This window comes from Aspergillus viridinutans, assembly GCF_018404265.1.
Source record: "Aspergillus viridinutans IFM 47045 DNA, scaffold_13, whole genome shotgun sequence".
In the NCBI taxonomy this organism is placed as follows: domain Eukaryota; kingdom Fungi; phylum Ascomycota; class Eurotiomycetes; order Eurotiales; family Aspergillaceae; genus Aspergillus; species Aspergillus viridinutans.
Genome location: NW_025091229.1, coordinates 973,837 through 987,650, shown reverse-complemented (window position 1 = coordinate 987,650; position 13,814 = coordinate 973,837). Strand labels below are relative to the sequence as shown.

At 48.5% G+C, this 13,814-nt stretch overlaps 4 protein-coding genes and 1 non-coding gene across 5 annotated transcripts; 1 reads left to right on the top strand and 4 right to left on the bottom strand.

Moving 5' to 3' along the window:
• Positions 1-2,235: 2,235 nt before the first annotated feature.
• On the bottom strand, positions 2,236-5,979 carry Aspvir_003119 (uncharacterized protein; the record flags this gene model as incomplete). The annotated part of the gene is made up of 2 exons (XM_043274704.1): positions 2,236-3,121; positions 3,440-5,979. The coding sequence occupies 2 exons, from the start codon at positions 5,977-5,979 to the stop codon at positions 2,236-2,238; spliced, it is 3,426 nt and encodes a 1,141-aa protein (XP_043130639.1).
• A 1,860-nt stretch (positions 5,980-7,839) lies between these two features.
• Aspvir_003118 lies at positions 7,840-7,913 on the bottom strand. Its single transcript has one exon. It is a non-coding gene; the product is annotated as a tRNA-Ile (tRNA).
• Positions 7,914-8,694: 781 nt separating this feature from the next.
• On the top strand, positions 8,695-9,346 carry Aspvir_003117 (putative NADH-ubiquinone oxidoreductase 178 kDa subunit; the record flags this gene model as incomplete). Its single annotated transcript, XM_043274703.1, has 3 exons — positions 8,695-8,808; positions 8,875-9,119; positions 9,190-9,346. The coding sequence occupies 3 exons, from the start codon at positions 8,695-8,697 to the stop codon at positions 9,344-9,346; spliced, it is 516 nt and encodes a 171-aa protein (XP_043130638.1).
• Positions 9,347-9,577: 231 nt separating this feature from the next.
• Aspvir_003116 (protein-histidine N-methyltransferase) lies at positions 9,578-10,930 on the bottom strand (the record flags this gene model as incomplete). The annotated part of the gene is made up of 3 exons (XM_043274702.1): positions 9,578-10,228; positions 10,303-10,599; positions 10,769-10,930. The coding sequence occupies 3 exons, from the start codon at positions 10,928-10,930 to the stop codon at positions 9,578-9,580; spliced, it is 1,110 nt and encodes a 369-aa protein (XP_043130637.1).
• A 551-nt stretch (positions 10,931-11,481) lies between these two features.
• On the bottom strand, positions 11,482-12,908 carry Aspvir_003115 (cystathionine gamma-lyase CYS3; the record flags this gene model as incomplete). The annotated part of the gene is made up of 4 exons (XM_043274701.1): positions 11,482-12,063; positions 12,116-12,563; positions 12,629-12,714; positions 12,786-12,908. 4 exons carry the CDS (start codon positions 12,906-12,908, stop codon positions 11,482-11,484), a joined length of 1,239 nt encoding a protein of 412 aa, XP_043130636.1.
• Positions 12,909-13,814: the final 906 nt, after the last annotated feature.

Here is a 13,814-nt window from a genome sequence, read left to right as displayed (position 1 = left end):
ACCTTGGTTATTACCCTGGTGCATAGTATTATTACTCACTGTTGTAGCCACACATTTCCCTGCCAGCCCTGGTGAGGAAGAAAGCCTTGCGAGTTGCGGCTGAGGAAAGGGGAATTGCTCAACAACTGAGCCACAGCTGGCACACGATATTTGCGGCAACGTAGAGAGGTACCTAACCTCTCAAGAGATTTATAATTAGCACTTTCATCGCATCATGTAAATAGCGACTCGGACGATAAGACGAAGAAGCCAAAACCATATTAATACTACTGGTCTTTGTACCTGTTTTCGAGAAGTCAGATGGCGCCGGCGTCAGAGGGTCGGCGCATCGTCAGCCAGTGAGGGCAAAGCGGGGTTTGGCTATCAGCTACGAGATAGGTGGATATCTTAGATTATCTACTCTGATCTGTGTCCGGGTAAGAGAAGGACTGTTTATGTTGGGCGCGCTTGAGAACCATTGAAGGGTTAAGCTATTCATTTTTCTGCCTGGTATCATTTGCAAGACACTTATAATATGCGAATACTTGCAAGAGTATACATGCGTTGGAGGGGTATCTACTCTTTACTAGGTACTATCTTCTCTCTAAATAATGCGCACGGCCCGGAAGGTATGAACAGGAAGGTGGCCCGTGATCTTAGGCTCTAACTGCTAGAACCGGTTCGACTGCTTGAACTGCATCTTGCTGATCGATATTTCATTCTGTGTATCTAGTAAATACTAAGCTTAGACTAGACTAAACCCATGGAACGATTATTCGGCGAGACAAGCGGGACAACTCCTGGGTCTATCATACTAAGGTACCCATGGGTCAGTAGCATCCTTATTTTCTCCACAGCTGATGCTGGAGCAGAGAGAGAGATCATCAACCACAGAGGTGAATATGAAACTGGCCCCATATTACTGCTCCCTGAAACTACTAGTGCTACAGTATGAGCTACTTTCCATGGTTCGATAATCTAGGTACTTAACAGAGCATGGAGTACTGTCCTACCTATTTATAACCTAGGTACTAGTACTAGTAGAGCTAGTAGGTCAGCTTCCCCAGCCACAGTTGTCTACCCACCAATCAGACACAAATCTATACAGGCCTAAGGTATCAATATCGCCAGTTAGCCCTGCCTGAGGCTGTGCAGTACTGTGCATCCATGTCTCCATCGCCATCACCTTCTCCCCCTCTAAGCCTCGTTTCACCAACCTCAAAGAAGAAGAATGTTTCTCATCATGCAGTAGACAGTGACCAAGCCCCCATTTCACATTCTATGATATCAATGTCACCCAGAAACCTTTTCAGTTCATCGAGCCCATCCTCCCCTTGTCAGACCTTTGATCAAGCTACGCATAGACAACTGAAGCCACAAACAAGGATTGAAGTCAAAACAAGCTTTTTATGCTCTGAGACAAGCAGTCAGACCCTTCTCGACAAGATGTCCCCCCATGAATCGGCTCTGAGCCTCTGACATCACAATGGGTGGCGGTGCTAGGCTCTGAAACGACGACCACTTCCTATCACGTCCCCGGCAATAGTATGATTCTCTCAGCTGAGACCCTCAGAGTAGCCCTGGAATTTGAGCAGAAGGAAAAGGCAGTGATATGTATTTAAGAGTTTGGAAATATTTGAAACCCTATACACTGTGATAGACAAGGCGGATTTTCTGACAACAGCATAAATAAACGTTCCCTGTTAAAAGACATGTGTACATCTCCCAGACAAAGAACAACCAAGCTCACAGATACTATCATAAAAAAAGCCCGCTGCTTCACGGGCAGTCAGGCATGTCTGAATCCACCGAAACAGCGTAGTTACAAAGTTGAGTTAAGACAAGAGGGTGGACATACCCGAAATGGTCAAAAAGCGAAAGAGAACAACCAAAATACAAAAATAAATAGAAAAGAGATAGAAATGCACGGAGTCTCTCCATCAATCAAGAGACACGGAAATTCAGAAGAAATTGAAACAGAATGATGGTCAGAACAAAGGGAATTAAAACGAAGGAAGGTCAAGGAGAAATGAGCTCCAGTAATCCAGAAGATGACAACACAGAAATAACGGTCAAGCGAAGAATAAAGACAAATATAGAAGAAAAGAAAGTAGAGTCACCCCAACAAAAGATCATCAGACACATAAGCAAATTTCTCTATCAACATCTCGGATCAAATACCTCGAGCTCCATGGCCTCACTATTCATCACACGTGCACGGTATGACCACCGTCAACAACTCCATGATATGAGCAGTTATCCTTGAGCTGTGACTTCCACCGAGCGGAGTGATCCTCTTGAGCCACGACGGGGCGAATCCTCTCCGCTGGCCAGTGTTTCGGTCGACTTCTTAGCAAGTTCCTGAAGACGCGCCATCACAATAGGCGAGTCAGAGTACAAGACAGTCCCCCTTGAGTACGTGCAAGGGCTGGCCTTTTCCTCGTCCTCGGCGAAATCCTCGTGTGCAGCCTCCCGGGTAATCTGGGGGAAAGTACGCAAGATGACATGTCGGCTGGGGTCATTACTGGAACTGACGCTGCCCTCTTTCGGGGCCCCGTATTCGTCCCAGCTGTCATTAGAAACACCTTCGGCATCTGGAGCCGGAAGGCTAGCTAGAATCAGTTCTCGTTCTACACGAGCCAGTCTCCAGGTCTCCGCCGCGAGTTTGACGATTTTGCGCACACCAATGAGCAGGGAATCGAGATGTCGTGGGTCGGCGAAGTGTTTGATAAGATCGATGATCTCATCGACAATCACCGCAGCCACGACGTTGATCGACTGTTTCGCATCCGATGTGGTATACGCTGCCTTCAGTGTCTGCTGTCTCCAGAATGCCTCCCGTCTGACGGACTTGCGACGAATGTCCATTGAAAGCATCTGGAAGAAAGTGTCCGCCTTGTCGTATCGCCTGCCCAGAGTGAACAAAAACGGCTGGAAGATCCGGTAGGTCAAAGTTTTCGAGATGACATGCTGTACATATGCCGAACGCAGTTCCCGCGATGCTGGCGTATTATCAAGGAACGACGGTAGCTCCGGAGGAATCTTAGACAAGATGTCTTTGGGAGGATCAATCGGGAGGTACGTGAAATGCTCCTTGGACAAGGAAACGATAAGACGAGAGAGCTGGTCGAAACAGTCCAAACTAGATTTGAGATTCTTATCAGAACAGGTACATTTATAGCGTTACCGACATCTCATCGTGATCATTCTATAGACGAAACAATAGAGACAAAGAAATTGTCAAAAGACATGTATATGCGCTGAAAAGAAATCGACAAAGGAAAGAAGAGACATAAAAGAGCGTGGAGTTTCAGTCTGGTCAAAAGAAGAAGAAAGAGTGGTAGAAATGAAGATGAAAATAGGGCCGAAAGAGAGAATATAGACAGAGAGCAAAAATAAATAGATGAAAAGACAGTTCTGCCGCTGATGAGATGGTGTCTCAATGCACTAGGTCACTTACAAGAATGAGTCTCCCTTGGTGCTCTTAAGGTCAGTTGCTTCTCCAAGACTGTGGAGTGTCTTCCTCAGCCTGTCACAATCCTTGCCCAAATTGTTGATTGTGGTGCGCATGCCCTCAACTGCACGTTCAAGCTGTTGCTCTTTGAGCACATTATCCTCCTCCAGCTTCTTGTTCTCACGCTCGCAGCTGGCCAGCTCTTCACACTTCGCAGAAATCCGAGCCTCCAACTCAGTGCGTTCTTCAGTCCACTGTTGTTCCTTTTGTTCCAGCTCCTTCTGCTTCTCATCGAGTGCGTCCTTTGTGGAGTTTAATTCGGTCTGCGTCGACTCCAACTCGGCAACTTTGGCATCAAGCTCGGTCTTTGTCGACTCCAATGCCGTGACTTTGGAGCCAAGCTCCTCCTTCGTGGAGGCCAGTTCGGCTTCCTTCAATCCCAATTCAGTCACTTTAGAGTCGAATTCGGACTGCAGGGCATCGTGCAATTCCTGTAGTTGTTGTTTCTCGCTCTCGTATTCTGCCTTCATCGTCTCTTGCTGGTCGAGTAATTCCTTCTCCCGAGCTTCCAAAGCTTCCGCTGCCGCTTTCTCGTCTTCGGCCTTGATTTCCTCAAATAGTTCAGTCAACTCTTGCTTCTGATTCGCAAGAGCTTCCGCTCTCTCCTCCTTCAGACGTTCCAATTCTTGCTCGTGCGCCTCCTGCGCTTCTTTGATGTTCGTGTTCAGAGCGGCGATCTGCCCTTCCAGTTCAGACTTCGTTTGCGAGAGCTCCTGGTTGGTCTTTTCCGACTCCGCTAGGCTCTCTTCAATGTCCTTTCTCTTCTCCTCGAGGTTGCCTAGTTCCATTCTGAGTTCATTTATGGTGTTCTTCAATTTCGTTGCCTCCTCCGCACTCTCGTTCGCTGCCTTTCTCATCTGATTCTGCAGCGCTTCGATGTAGAAATCCTTGTGCATCAATGCCTGTTCATGCTGAGTTTCCATCTGCTTAAATTCAACCTCCCGAGCTACAAGCTTGCTTTTTGTGTTCTTGTACCCATCGAGCAAGCGGTTGATGTCCGGGATAGCCTCTTGAATTCTTTGCAGAAGTTCACCAGGCTCGTCGTGCTCCTGAGGTGGTGAAATGGTTCCCCTATCATTCACACCGTGCCCATTTGGCAACCCCATATCCCGGAGGGCTTGGAAGGCCGACGCATAATGAGGATCTATTGAGCCGCGATGAGTGGGACGCATATTTGGAGAAGGGTGATGATAGTAAGGAGCATAAGGAGGCAGGTAACTAGCAGAACTCATCGCAGGTGATTGATAAGCAGTGGCATAGCTAGGAGCGATTGAGTGAGGCACGCTGGGAGCTGGCGGCGGAGGTCCGAACGGCGTAGCATGTGGCGAAACCGCTGGAGACATGTAGGGACGAGTAAGCGGACTGCTGACCTTTGTAACGGGAGAGGCGGGTTTCGAGGCATATTTATGCGCGGGAGACGCTGGCGTCGCCATGGCGGGCGAGGCGCCTCTATAGTGAGAATATGCAGACTGTGGAATGGGCGAAGATGGCTTCGATGCAGGCGATGCTGTATGAAACGCAGGAGAGGCAGGTTGATTTACAGGAGATGCACTATGTAACACAGCGGATGCCGCCTCTAAGGCAGGAGAGGTAGTCCGGGAAACAGACGGAATCGCCTGGGATTCGGTAGATGCTGCTACAGGTGCAGGAGACAGCGGCCGCCAGGGCGAAGCAGGGTCCGGTGCTGGCAAAATGGCTGGGTCCGCAGGTGGAGTAATCTCTTGTTGGGGATTAGGGAGATCGGCTTCAGCTTCGGCTGTGGCTTCTGAGGAAGGATTTGGCGCCGGTGAAGCGGCATTCGAGCGAGAAGACGCCGCTACGTACTMGGTTTCTGTCGGAGACGGCGATGGTAACGGAAATGAACAAGCAGCTGCTTCTTGTGGAAACATGGGAGTCTGAGGTGCTGTGACTGGGGTCGGCTCTGGGGGCTCGACAGCGTCACTCTGGCCACTTAGATCATGGTTTGGCTCAGGGTTCGTCTCAACAGCCTCTGTCAGAGTGTCGGGTGCCGCTAATTCCTCCCGAATGGACTCGTGAGTCGCTTCAAAGATGTTCTGCACATCGTTCAATGTCTGCGGCTGACTCGAGAAATCCTCTTGGTCCGATTTCGTCGATGATTGAGGGACTTCCCAGTTTTCAGTCACAGCCGAGGCTGTCGCTGCAACAGGTTGAGGGTGCTCCAGTTCTGGTACTTGTTCCGGGGCCCGTCCGCGTTCTGGGGCAGGTTCCGGGAGAGACTGCAGAGGAAGGTTTGATTCAAGTCCGTGACTTTCGGCAAGTTGAGGTTCGGCTTCGACCTGTGCTTGTAGTTGTTGATCTTCTTGATCAAAAGGAGGTTCGAGGTCGACCTCCGGCTGCGGCTGTTGGTCTTGCTGCTCGGCGGAAGGTGTCTCAGTTGGGTTCTCAGACGCTTCTTGGATCTTCCCCTTCTTATTCTTCTGCTTGCCGCCGGGTTTGGCTTTGCTCTTCTTGCCTGACCCTGCCATTGTGGTAGAATGAGGCGTGGCCGAGTGCTAGCTGTAGAAGAAGACGTGTCCCCAATAGCTTTGATTTCTGATGTAGAAGCGATAAGTGTGTCAGCAGATACTCGATTGGGCTTGTTGCTGCTTCAGAACTGTACATTTGCAAGCGCGCTCGGCGGGGTCTTAAGATATACACTGGCTTGATATGGATATAGAAAGCTATAGGTCGGAGTTGATCAATCAGAAGGAGGAAGGCGAGTGATCAGCGATCAGGCGATTATGGGAGTGATGTAAAAATAAGCATGCATTCGGGGAAAAAAGAGATGAATTCCTAGGCGTAGTAAAGGCACGCGATGGGCACAAATAGTTGGGCCACACGAAGACAGTATCACACGGTGTCAGGAGTCTGGTGCGCAAGCAAGCAGACTATTTTGGAAAGAAAGCCTGACGCCTACTGCGCTGTGTTTGGAGCAACTGAAATGCGTGGGACAAGATAATCAATGAGGAAAGAAGTCAGAGAGCAGAACAAGCCAGCTAATAACCCTGTCTGGAATCAAGCCCAAAACGACGCTGTTACACACGAGAAGGATCCAACCAGCCTCTCTGAGGCTGGACGAGGCAGAAAGCGGACCGAACCTTAGTCCAATACCAATCAGTATCTATGGGTTGGTTCGAGTCACACCATAGTACTGGTAGTTAGGCGATCTTAAGACCGTGGTTTTGGGTGCTAAAGCGGTAATTGTAAAGAATGGGTCCGAAGCCATCGGTTCCCTACCTGCATTACCGAACGATCATGGTGAAGTAAAATGGGTTGGGCATCAAAATGAAACTGCATCTTCCGGTGGCAGGATCAATCATGAGCTAGAATGGCAACTCGGAACGCTGCAATCTGAACCGATTGAGGGAAAAGCAAATTGTCAAGGCTCTCACACGCGACACATGTCCTCGAGTGCTTCATTTTTCCCATGGTGAAACTGCAGGCAGGCGTGTCCTGCAAGTAGCTGCCTGTACTCGAGAGACCAAGAGGCAGGGAATGGGATGTGGGGTTTCCACGCTAGAGACAACTGGAGGATGGAGATCGATGACATGTCCCCTTTGATATCCAGACATTTTGAAGCCTCTCTTATTGGCAACAGGGAAGAGCCCAATAACAACGGTCCCAATGGGAGCAGTGGGGAGCGCCAGTTTGAATGTGAGGCAGTTAGTTACTCGGTTAGTATCTCAAAGCAAAGCACCAACAAACCAGCAGCCATTGTGAATGCGACAACGCAGAGACCCGCCTTTCTGATGTGTATGCAGCAGGAGCCAGTTTGATAGGTTCGAAACTTTGGAGCTAGAATGATCCCGAAGCATAGCCTGAATAAATAAATTAGTTCACAGCAGCATGTGTTGGTGCGTGGCAGCGTGTGAAATAGCAATCTACTTTTTCTTTGGACGGCTGTGAGCATATTCAGGCGCTTGAGGTGGCTGGGCTCATATGACCGTTGATTCGAGCGACGAAGAAGACAAAAATACGCTTTGAGCCTTGGTTCATCAGTTATTGGGTATGAGGAGTTATGAGTTGTCGTTGGTCTTTAGCGTCCTCCGATTATTCATGTTCAAGTACTCTGTAAATGGTGCTGATGCCCACGGATTACATAGACTATTCATAACACTCATTTCATGCCAGATAGGTTTAGCTCTAGGGCCCAAGATTAGGGCATCAGACCAGCTTCATGAGAGGTACAGCAGAACAGGAGACTGGAGACCAGTAAGCAAAGTATCATGGTGTTGTATCGCGAAGAGGCCACTTCCCGGTCTTAATACCGACTATGCTTGAGATTACTTGAATGTAGTCCACTCGCTTAAGATGACTGTATAAACGCGGGGGAAAAAATCAAAAAATGGTCCCTACGAGGGTCGAACTCGCGACCTTGGCGTTATTAGCACCACGCTCTAACCGACTGAGCTAAAGGACCAGGTCGATGAACAGTTGTGTTCATTTTTACTATGTAAGGTCGTTCAGCAGGAGGAAAAGTAAGAACGTAAGAATGGCCTTGAGCAGAAGTAGGCTCGATTCTCCGAGCTGCTGCGAGTCCGAGGCGACATGTACTTTTCCAACATCTTATCATAGAGGCCACTGGAGCAACCGAGGGGGTCGATGGATATGACCTGAGGCAGTGACCTTCTCCCAATGACTTCTGCATGCCTATTGTTCTTGCGATGATTGAACGTTGAGGCCCCAGTGTACATCCATCCGCATAGCGACAGAGATGGAAAGACGGGGGCCATCCTGACGTCCTTGTGACCCAGTTTCTTCAATGAGAGCGACACTGTAGGCTATTTTGACTCCACTCTAAGAGATTGGCTACTTCTGTATCCTTTCGAGATAATTCAGAACCAACAGCTCAGCGGGACCTGCCTTGGACCATTATTGGCACAAGTCGGTATCCAGCATTAACATGGTAACCTCAGCCATTGAGTGAAGGATCGCTAAATTATACCCACTTGAAAACTCATAGTGAACGAATATTACTCCTCTTTCCTCAGTATTCGCCTAGTAGACATTGAAGATCTCGTTTTGAATCATCGAGTGGTACGGAGTCCGTAGGTACAGGAGACTTCGTAGGTTGCGCTAAGCTAAGAAGGTAGAGTCATGTGACGTCCGGCAAACCGCCCTCGCGCGGCTTTCAACCTCTATTCATCCGGCGACGGCATCATCGTCATTAATCGGCATTGCCAATTGTCTTTCTCCACAACATGTCTTTCGCCAGACAATCAGTCGCTTCGGCGCGGCAGCTGCTGCGCAATCAGCAGCCCCGCCGCTTTGCCTCTCATACCGCTCACGCCGAGCCTGTGAACGAGAGCTTCGGCGTACGTTGATCTCCCCCACGACAGAAATCGTCCTCATCTCTGACTGCAACTCTTTGATCTGTACAGCGCAGCTTCTATGTCACCATCGGTGCATTCACCTCCGCCTACGTTCTTTACCGCCTGAGCAAGTCCACTGAGGAATCGGGCTCGCAATCGTGGATTTCCAACCTCATCCACAAGTGGACTCCTTCGGAGAAGGTGTTTGAGGAGAGGAACGCCATTCACACAGCACTTATGGAGAAGGCCGCTCAGGATCGCCACCTGCTTCAGTCTCAGGGCCCTAGAGCCACTTTCGAATTAAAGCAGCCCGAGTACGTTCATATGAGCTCCCTATGTCCCGCCCAAAGCACTAGCTAACGTATTGATTTCTGCCTTTTCTAGAGTCAGCTTCAATACCTCTCCTCCTTACAATGTCCCTGCTGGTTCGTCCGCGGACCTGAGTGCTGTTGTTGCTCATTACGAGCAGCAGAACAAGCAGATGGAAGAGGCCCGCGTCGCTCGGATGAAGGACGGCAAGGTTGTGTCTCTATATGACTAGACAAAATTGACTCTTACTCCAAGTTCTTTTTAAAGCAATGTTAGTGGTAGGCATGACTTGGGGCCATGTTGTACATATTACAGATTCATTTATGGTAGCCCCGTCAACGTTCCTTTTGCTGTTTCATTGACCAGTCTCGTTTTACCGCTGTTTACGATGGCAAAAGCCGGCCGATATTGCCTGGTAGTTCTTATGTTCATGCTGATATATGCATCACTCTCAATGTAGTGATCAGGTACTCCTGAGCGCAATACTTAATATCACTCGACCGACCCCTTCCGAGTTGATATTCACCTGCTCTTCCACATCTAGGCCATGGCCATTGACGTTTTTCAGCACCGTCAGAAACTCGTCAACTCCACCTCCCACACCGAAATAGACCTTTTTCGCTGCTATAAGGGCTTTGCTCCGCTCTTGTTCGGTTTCAGACCGGCGGAGCAAGGCAATCAACGTCTCCGAGAAGGGCGCCAGAGATGCCGGAGAGTATATCGTCTCACTCGCAAGAATCAAGGTTTTCCCTTTGCCCTGGCCGTAACTGGAGAATACCAAGTCAACAAAGGCAGGAGACCAGGCACCGGAAATGAACTCAAAGGTGATCTTCCTGCTTGCAAGATCTTTCTGAAAGCTCTCCAGGAGCTCAGGAGTGATGTCTAGTTCTTCTTCATCAGGTTGGTCCCCGGACGAAGTTGCCTCCCTCGAGGGTGGATCCCTATGCGTGACTATATAGTTCCAAGTCAAAAGCAGGTTCGGAAACGTGACTAGGCGAAGGACAGCAGAATTGTAATCTGCGAATGTGAAATGGATCTTGTTCGTCGCTGAGTCCGGTCGACACAGTGCTTGCGCGAAGAGAGTCAGTGACGGTACCGCAGTCCCAGCACCGAGCTACTTTTCCCCGTCAGCGTCCATTCGAGCAATAATTGCATACAGAAGTAGGATGAAGTGGACGAACTACGGACCTCAATAATGTGCTGGTCCGCATCCTGAAGAGATAGATCTTCACTAGCAACCAATTTGGCAAGATCCAACGCGCACTCCCATGTCTTGAAGCCACCTTCGTAGAAATTGGGCTTGATATCCCCCTTCTCGAGCCCTGAGATAAGTTCTTCATTCTCATGGTCTGCACTGTCTTCGGCCATAAGCTGGGTCCGAATGTCGAAGACTTCTCGACGTGCAAGGGTGAACGTCTCCTCATCTCCATGAGATGCATTTATTACGAGCTTGTTGTATGATATTTGTGATGGCAATGTAGAGATCTAGAACATGGTTAGATTGAGCATATATGACCGATCAAGAATTATCCTCCGCCGTCGTCTATTCCTCTCTCCCCCTCCATCAAATCCGTCGCCTTCAAGCGCGACCCGTCTGTAGCTACCCGCCTACCTAGGAAGGAATCTAACAGCATGAGTGACACATAGAACTTACCCATTCTCCCATATCATGTTTCTGAGGTTCCATTAATCTTCCAGTGATCTGGTTGCTGGCGTGCTCCACAGCATTCATATCTCTCTCATCACCACCATTGAGATCGTTCTCATCAATGTCAATGTCATCACCAGAGAAACCAAAGCTGAACGCCGACGTCATTGCGCGCTTATAGAATAATAATTATTTTCTTCTAAGCAAAGTGTTGATTAACCTTGAACAAACTTTATCCGAGTGCTTTCTGGAGAAGCTGAGCACAATATGACAACACTTTCATGGATTCTGAATATAGCAAATGTAATTGTCTTCAGCTGACAATTATTAAAATAAAGATGACTGCCTTTGGTTTGTGGAAATTGAAGAGTGACAGCGTCGACATCTAGTGCTTGAAGCCATGATCCAAAAATTTGCTCAAAGTATATTGATGACTAAGCGCACCCAACATGCCTATCAACTAGATGACCATCGCGATTCATAACAATCTTGAACCAGTAAGTAAACATGTAGTGTGGTAGTCTATTACAGCTTATCTATCCAAATGCAATATCTGTGCTAAATTCTCGTGCGGAAGCTGGAAAGTCTAGGCCAGCCCCCAAATCGAAAATTCATTAATATGACGGTTGTTTTCGCATGTTGCAAAATCTATCATTTCAGCGTTATAATGTCGTCTATGTCTTGATTCACTCGCAATAAAAGAAAAAATAAAAAGAAAATTACGCAGATCCGTTCTCCATCTGCTGGCTAGCGAGAACAGCCTTCTCAAGAGCCTGGAGCGTATCGGCCTTGAGATCCTCTGCATCCTCAACACCGCAGCTCATGCGGACGAGGTCATCAAAGACGCCAGCGGCCTCACGCTGATCCTTAGGAATGCCAGCGTGTGTCATGCTCGAAGGGACTTCGCAAAGACTCTCCACGCCGCCCAAACTCTCAGCAAGAGTAAAGACCTTGGTGTATTGGCAGAAAAGATGAGCCGCCTTCTGGCCTCCCTTGATACGGAAGCTCAGCATACCACCGCCCATTCCCTGGCGGTGTTGCTTAATAGCGATGGCGCGATGGGGGTGCGAATCAAGTCCCGGGTAGTTGACAGAGATAACATGAGGGGACGACTCGAGAGCCTTGGCGACGATTGTAGCGTTATTCGTCGCCTCACGGGCGCGCAGATGAAGGGTCTTGAGGCCACGGTGAGCGAGCCAGCAATCGAAAGGAGATGGAACGGCCCCAATGGCATTCTGCAGGAATGTGAGACGATCCTTCAGACTGTCAGAGTTGAAGGCTGCGACGCCCATGAGAACATCCTATATCTGGTCAGTAAACTGCCTTACCCGTAGACGATGGGTCACAACTTACTGAATGACCGTTGATGTACTTAGTAACCGAGTGCACGACGATATCGGCTCCGTGGTCCAAGGGATTCTGAACATAGGGACTCATGAAGGTGTTGTCAACCACCACGATGATGCCATGCCGGTGCGCAACGGCTGCTACGTTGCGAATGTCGACCAAGCCAAGTGTGGGGTTGGATGGGGTCTCAATCCAGACCAGCTTGGTCTCGTCGGGTCGGATCAATGCCTCCACATCAACTTCAATGCAAGGCGAGAATGTTACATGAACACCGTGGGCCGAGGCGACCTTTGTAAAATATCTGTGGGTTCCACCATATACATCGGACACCGAGACGACGTGAGAGCCTGCAGCTAGGGACTGGAGGATTGTAGCTGTGGTCGCCGAACCGGATGAGAAGGCCAGTGCGTATTTAGCGTGTTCGAGGGCCGCAACAGCTTGCTCGAAGTTATCACTAAGAAACTTTAGTGCCTATTCATTCGCACTATCGTCTCAATTGGTCTCAGGGCAGTCACCTACCGGTTTGGGTTTGAGCTTCTGGTGTACTCATAGAGACCTACGGGGTTACCGACGCTGGTTTGCGCAAAAGTCGTGGAGAGTGAAATCTACGTTAATGGTTAGCTCTTATCCTTCTCCATAAGTAGCGATGGATTCAACGCAATTCATTTGAACTCACAGGAGCAATGACGGCGCCAGTACTGGGATCATGAGGCGATCCAGCGTGGACAGCTAACGTGCCAAAGCGGCGGTCCTCTGCACCTGCGCCATTCTGAGAGTAGCCATTGGAAGATGCAGTCATTGTGAACGGTCGACGACGTTGAAGATGATTTGAGGGTTTGTACAATCAGGGCGAGAAAAGAGGGGCGTGAGAGAAAGAATATAGAGGGATGAAATTTTATCGATAACGGATTTATTTGATCTAGTTATCAGATATTGAAAGAAACAGTCAGAGGAGACAGATGTATGAGATCACTCCGAAAAAGAAAAATAAAATCCAATAAGGCGCCAGTCCTGCGTCCTCGTGTTTATAAGAGTCAGCAATTGACAATTAATAATAACAGACAACAAATATTAGACTGGAATGTACGACGGAGAAACACAGACACATCAAGAATTATGTATTTTTTTTCCTGCCCTTCGGACTCCGATTTTTTCTTCCCCATCAAACTCTCTTTGGATTTCTTTTACGTTGCACTACAAAACTACAGGGCAGAACTTGTCTCCATCTGAACCAGACGTTCCCGGCACTAACCGAGCATGTAGATTCAATTGATAATCAGATCCAGTACAACGTGGATCTTGCAGGTATCATCTAGGCTAGATGGATTATTGGGTATGTATATTGCTTGCTGACAGGCAGATGCATGCAGTGATGTTTCGTGCATACAGAGATCAGGTATCCCTAATCTTCGGTCTGAATGATCATCATCACAATCTACAAATAGTAAGTTAATTAGTATATCCCCTGATGACAAATGGACATAGAGTTGGTAAGCTGGAACCTACTGTGATAGGTACATTCTACTACAACTTTACACTACATACAGAGTAGGACAATTTTATCTGGATCCAGATCACGTCATTTCCAGACATTTGTAGTCATCTCTTGACTATCATCTCAAATTCATCATGCAATAGGCAATACGTTCAGTGCTGTCCTGTCCTCTATTGTAGCAACGCCAATGATGGGAATCATTTATCAACT